Here is a 6,802-nt window from a genome sequence, read left to right as displayed (position 1 = left end):
TTTAATAAAACATTTATGGCTATAAAAATATATATACTATACAATTTAATTGGCTTAACAACCATAATCTAGGTGCTCTCTTTACCATTTTACATATCAAGAAAATCATTTTCCCAGTTCTCATTCACAGTCAAGTTTCTTTCCAAGTAAAGAAAAAAGTAAAGAGAAATTTTTCTTTATTAACAGAAATTCTCAAAGCGTTTAATAAGGTAGGCCAGGGAACTTCAAGACAGTGATGTATTTAGTAGTGTTTCCAGAGTTTCTTTCTTTGTTGTTTTTTTTTTATTTTAACTGTAGACAACATTCCTTAATGGAACACTTATTAATATCACAAGATATTTTGAAAGATGCTGAGGTCTTGATTGAAGAAGTTAATGTCATCAACATAGAATCTTTTGAACTTTTAATATTTGAGAATCTTTTTTACATGAAAAAAATTCTAAAAGTTCCTTAAGGGTTTTTTTTCCCCTGTTTTTTAGCTCCCAGGGGCCATGGTGCCTCATGTATGGGAAGCCTACATGCAACAACTAACCACTGAACCACATCAGCTCCACTGATTTGGTTTGTTCATTTATTTATTTTTTTAAGAGTTACTGGGAACAGAACCCAGGACCTCCCATGAGGGAAGCAGGTGCTCAACCACATGAACCACATCTACTTCACCCTTAAGTTTTAACTAACACTAACTATTCAAAGCTTGAAATCTTAAAGCCAGTTTCTTAAAGAGTTTAAGCTCAATTTTTGAAAGTCAGAAAATGATTCCAGTGTCTACTCTTAACCACTGTACCATTCTGTGTTCTCTGATCATAAGTCAATATTTATTTTAACTCTGGATGCCTGCTATGTTGACCTCTTTGACCCTTCAAAGTAGACCTGCAGAGAGAAAATCAGAGAAACAATTGGAAAAGCTCCAAGACTTTGGCAACACAGGACCAACAAGGTCAGAAAACCAGAAGAGAAGAAAGACTCAGGGATGGCTGAGGAGGAGGGGCCCATTCCAACCTCAAGAACTCTTAAATGGCCAATCAAATTCCAGAATTTTCTTCTTCTGAATAAAGAATATTATTTTAAGTTTAAACAAATAACCAAAAAAAACCCAATACTAACAGTCAGGACCAACTGAGTGGTCTATGATAATCTCAGAGTTTTGAGTATTAAATGATGTTTAAAATAACAAATATTTACAGAGAATTTACTGGTATTGAGGTTTACAAGGATTATCTGATTTGATCCTCATAAAATCTCTATCATTCCCTTTAAGTGAAACAAAGATATCATGTTTTGTCACAATTCACACTACAAAGGCAAAAGTAAGATTTAAACTCAGGGCTGTCTGAAGCAGACATTTTGTTCACAACCATTATAGTATACTAAACCTTATCACCCAGTTCTCCATAATGTATATACAGGATATGATACATAAAATCTCCTTCATCCAACAAAAACTTGAACAAGGCTGTCAATGTGAATGACTTTTTAACACAAAAATAAAATTGAGTTTTAGTCCAAATAATGGCAGGGATGAATGGTAGACCTTTCCTTTAGAGAGAGAAAGAGAGAATACAACCAGATGTGGGAGAAGAAGAGAAAGTATAGAAAAAGAAGATAGAAAATAAAAATTCAAAACATTTCTATTCCTCAGAATATTTTATTTTTGTTTTATGCAAAGTTTGAGCTTACATTCCATTACATATGAAGTATTGAGAGTTCCTTTGTTTTCACATTCTATTACAAAAAAAAAACACTTCCTAGGAAATGTCTTAATCATGTAAATCAATTAATAGGCTGACTGTAAACATAATAAGTAGCACTATATATCAAACTGTGTGCAAAGATCACTTGATTCAGAAACATCTGGATAATTTGTTTACAACATAGAAACATTAATCCAAGCTTTGTCCTAATTATTTAGAAGCTATAGAACTGTTACCTCAAAATCTTTATGTTAAAAGATTAAGTACCGGATTCTGTACATGAAAGATCAACACCCAAATGGCCATTAAATTAATCAAAATTAATTATTTTTATACTGGTAATTTATGGTCTGGGATTTTCATAAAGAATCTTTATACCATATATGTGGTATTTAACATAAAAAGTTCACTGTCGACAGAAATCACATTCTTTTCTCTTAATGATAAAAAGATAAAGTCATTTTTCATGGTTGTGATTATTTCTCAGTCAAATAAGCTTTTAGCCCCACAGTAATACATAATATATTCACCTTACATTTCTGAGAGTAGAATAAATTGTTTAACAGGGAGTTATGGTAAAAACCTGACCACAACTTTATCAATGGAGAAGGTGGACACTGTGCACAGATACTCAACTATGCAGTGTGTGAAGAATAAGATGGCCACAAAGATATGAGAAATAAAGTTGAACAGGACTTTGCACTTCCCCTCTAAGTTGTGTGATTTCAAAGTGTACAAGAAGATCAAACATGAGACCATGAAGAGGAAGACATTTGATAGGTAGATGAATACACTCTTGGCAGCCACAAAGAAACCAAAAGTGTAGCTACCCATGCAGAGAAATTTCAGCAAAGAGATCAAGTCGCACATGAAGTTGTGAAGGACACTGGAGCCACTGAAGGGCAGCCTCATTGTGAAGAGGATCTGAATTGCTGAATGATCAAAGCCTCTAGCCCAGAAAACTCCTATTGGGAGGCCACAAGCCTAAGAGCTAATGAGTTGTTTTTGTGTGCATGGACCACTTGGTGGATTGGAGGAAAGTGTAAACTACAATGTAAACCATTATCCATGAGGTGCAGCAGTGCTCCAAAATGTATTCACCAAATGCAGTGAATGTCCCATGATGATGAAAGAGGTTGTTGCTATGGGAGGAGTGAGTGAGGGGGATGAGGGGGATGTGGGGACCTCTTATATTTTTTGAATGCAACATTAAAAAAAAAAAAGAGAGAAAAAGAACTAATGAGGATTGTGTAGTACAGCAATTTGAAGATGGCAATACAGTGGTCATGGGCCATCATCATGAGCAGGATAATCTCAGCAACATCAGAAAGATGATCAGCAAAAACTTAAGTCATACACTCTCTGAAAGAGGTGTTTCTCTCACAGAAAGAGTATCCCTTAGCATGGAAGAACAGCAGCCATCTTTAAGGGATAAGACAGGTAGAAAAGGCAAAGAGCCTAAATTTGTCCAGATCGAAAGACCTATCCTTTTTGTGGATATAAATTTTTAATTCTCTAAAAATATAAACTCTCTAATTTAATCTTCCTAAATAAAATCACATTCACTTAGATAGTGACTTGAGTAGTATATTTTGAATTTAATAAAAACAAAAATATGTACAAATGTTTTTAGGAAATAACATTGAGGGAACACTATGCTTACCATACATCAAATGTATTGTAGATCAACAAACAATTATATCATATGTTAAACAGCACATGAATAAGGAGATCAATAGAACCAAATAGAATGCTGAAATGAATACAAATAAGTGTGAGATTTTGGAATACATTAAAGTTGAGATTTTAAATCTATGACTAAAACATAATTATTCAACCAGAAAAACAGATGTCAAGAAAATTTTTAAATGCAATCTTGATTTAAACCCTTATATCAAAATAAAGTCCAGATGAATCTAAAAGTAAATTTAAAAATGAAAACACAAAAACACTAAAAAATCTATTGAAAAATATGGAGAGATATTACAGTAAGAATGAGTTCTTGGGAAACGGACTTTGGCCCAGTGGTTAGGGCATCCGTCTACCATATGGGAGGTCCGCGGTTCAAACCCTGGGCCTCCTTGACCCGTGTGGAGCTGGCCATGCGCAGTGCTGATGCGCGCAAGGAGTGCCGTGCCATGCAAGGGTGTCCCCCGCGTGGGGGAGCCCCACGCGCAAGGAGTGCGCCCATGAGGAAAGCCGCCCAGCCTGAAAAGAAAGAGCAGCCTGCCCAGGAATGGTGCTGCCCACACTTCCTGTGCCGCTGACGACAACAGAAGCGGACAAAGAAACAAGACGCAGCAAAAAGACACCAAGAACAGACAACCAGGGGAGGGGGGGGAATTAAATAAATAAATAAATAAATCTTTAAAAAAAAAAAAAGAATGAGTTCTTACTGAATTCATTGAAGTCTACTTATTTAACATAGTAAAACAAAAGAAAATATTTATGTCTGAAATGTAAATATAAAAATTTACATAGCCAACACTTTTCTGATTAGCATAAAATACCTAAAAATATATCATAAGCCTAAATTACAGTAATTACACATACAACAGGAAAAGGGAAAGAATAAGTGTATAAAATTAACTCATAAAAATTAATAAGAAAATGATCAACAAATCAAAGGTAATGAGTAAAATATCTTAATACAATTCAAAAATGCAAATATTTTTAAAAATGCTAAAAGCTCTCTATGATATTGAAATCATTTCAATTAAGCTGTACAAATTAAATGCAATCTTTGACTTAAAATGATTGCCAAATACCATAAATGCTCATCAGGTATAAGTTGTTGATAATATGGATAAACAGATATTCTTGCAGATTATGAGCAAGAATATATTAGGTAAAATCTCAATCAAAGGCATTTTAACAATAAGTATGATCATTAACATTGAAAAAACAAATTGACTCAACAATTCCAATTCTAGAAACTTATTCTTGCATATAAACAAAAACATTGTTATCGTATACCTATATGTTATAGAAAAGATTGGAGTCAACATGAAGAGAATGGGATACACTAATTTTAATACAGGTCATTTATGGTATATTTGCAGGATAAGAATAGCTGGGAGTTAGTTTTTATGGACTGATATAGATAGATGATGAAGATGCTAAATAATAAAATGCAAACTTTTATACACAAGACAGAACCACACCTATAAATGTAATATCATTTTATTTCCAGAAATTATGCTTTAACAATCTTAAAAAGAGTGAGCGACAGTCCCTGAGTAAGAGCACTGGGAGATTTGATTAAAGATTTGTTTTTCACTTTGTTCCATTTTCTATGGCTTTCCTTTCTAATATTTATTGGTATTTTTCTTTCATTTATTTCATTTTTAAAAGTAGATGCATTGCATTTAAAAATGCTCTATGTAAAGAAAATGCCATTGAATAAAGAGGACAATATGCAAAGTATTAAATATTTTAACTAGTATAATAAAAAGAATGAACATCATTGACAAGAATTTAACTAAAAGCAAGGTTGACTGAGAGCAAAATTAATACGAATAATGCACAAATTAAACACCATATAACTCATTAAATGTTCATTCATTTTTACATATTTATGATTGACTAGCCATTATTTATGCACTGCAATTTTCTAGGTAGAGTGGAAAACTAGACTTTACATACCTTTCTTTCTAGTAAGGAATTTGTTATCCAAAGCCCAATTAAATAGAAATTTATTTGATTAAAATTATGATAAATGATTTGAAAGTTAGTAAAGTCTATCATATATAAGTTGACTTCTGGGTTCTAATGAGGTATTTCATAAAAGCCAGATTATTCTCTTCATCAAGGAAAACATACTTATTTACTACTTGTATGAATTTTCTTCTCCAGAGCTTCTTCATAGCATTTGTCATCTCTGAATTTCTCAGAGTATATATGAAAGGGTTTAGCATGGGGGTTATGATTGTGAAAAACACACTGAATGATTTGTCAATAGGGAAGTTTCTAGCAGGTCTTGCATACATAAAAATACATGGAACAAAGAAGAAGACCACCACAGTGATATGAGAACCACAAGTGGAGAGGGCTTTCCTCCTGCCTTCCTGACTAAGATTTTTTAAGGAGTGTAAGATGACACCATAAGAGATGAGTAAGAGCAGAAACACAATACTGCATATCATCCCTCCATTAGCTATCACTAAAAGACCAATGACATAGGTGTCAGGACAGACAAGTTTCAATAGGGGGAACATGTCACAGAGAAAATGATCAATGACATTTGGTCCACAAAATGTGAGCCCATAAATAGATATCAGTTGAATGAGTGAATGCAGAAATCCTCCAATCCAGGACACTGTTAGCAGCACAGCACACACCCATTGCCTCATGATAATCAGATAATGCAAGGGCTTACAGATGGCCACATAGCGGTCATATGCCATGGCCAACAGAAGGAAGATCTCTGATCCACCAAAGAAGTGCTCCAAAAAGAGCTGGATCATACAAGCTTGGAAGGATATGGTCTTTTGTCCAAAGAACAAGGCTGAAATCATCTTTGGGGAAATTACGGAGGCATAACTGGCATCCATAAATGATAAGCCAGCAAGAAAAGTGTACATAAGTGAACCTAGGGACTTACTGACAGTTACAGTCTCAACAATGAGTAAGTTACCCACCATGGTCAAAATATAGGAGAACAAGAAAATAATGGAAAGTACTTTCTGTTCCTTTGGATTCTGTGTCAGGCCCAGGAGGACAAAATGAGTCACATTGTTCCTTGGTTCCATATATTGTTTTATAGATGCTGACTTAAGATGTACAGACAGTTTACCTATAAAATAGTAAAAAATTTTAGTGTGTTATAAGCATAATCATTTATTTATTCATTCTGTCAAAATACCTCTGGAGCATCTATTTGTGCAAACTTGTCATCATAAGTAATGGGATTAACAAGTAGACTAAAACAAGATTCCCTATCCTCAGTGTTGGTATTTATAATTATGGGGTGAGAACAATATAGATCAATAAAATCAGTGCTATTTTAAGGATATTCCCATGATGCTTAGGATGGGCTGCTTGGAAACATAAACTAGGGTGAAGAAACCTTCCCAAAATAATACTTTCACTATATTTAAAAGCTAAAT

At 33.8% G+C, this 6,802-nt stretch overlaps 1 protein-coding gene across 1 annotated transcript; it reads right to left on the bottom strand.

Moving 5' to 3' along the window:
* Positions 1–5,437: 5,437 nt before the first annotated feature.
* LOC101414659 (olfactory receptor 4A47-like) lies at positions 5,438–6,445 on the bottom strand. Its single transcript, XM_004460646.3, has one exon. The coding sequence runs from the start codon at positions 6,443–6,445 to the stop codon at positions 5,438–5,440; it is 1,008 nt and encodes a 335-aa protein (XP_004460703.2).
* Positions 6,446–6,802: the final 357 nt, after the last annotated feature.

Source organism: Dasypus novemcinctus, chromosome 19, assembly GCF_030445035.2.
Source record: "Dasypus novemcinctus isolate mDasNov1 chromosome 19, mDasNov1.1.hap2, whole genome shotgun sequence".
Classification (NCBI taxonomy): domain Eukaryota; kingdom Metazoa; phylum Chordata; class Mammalia; order Cingulata; family Dasypodidae; genus Dasypus; species Dasypus novemcinctus.
Note: the sequence above shows the minus strand (reverse complement) of the source record. Positions and strands in the feature narration are given on the sequence as shown.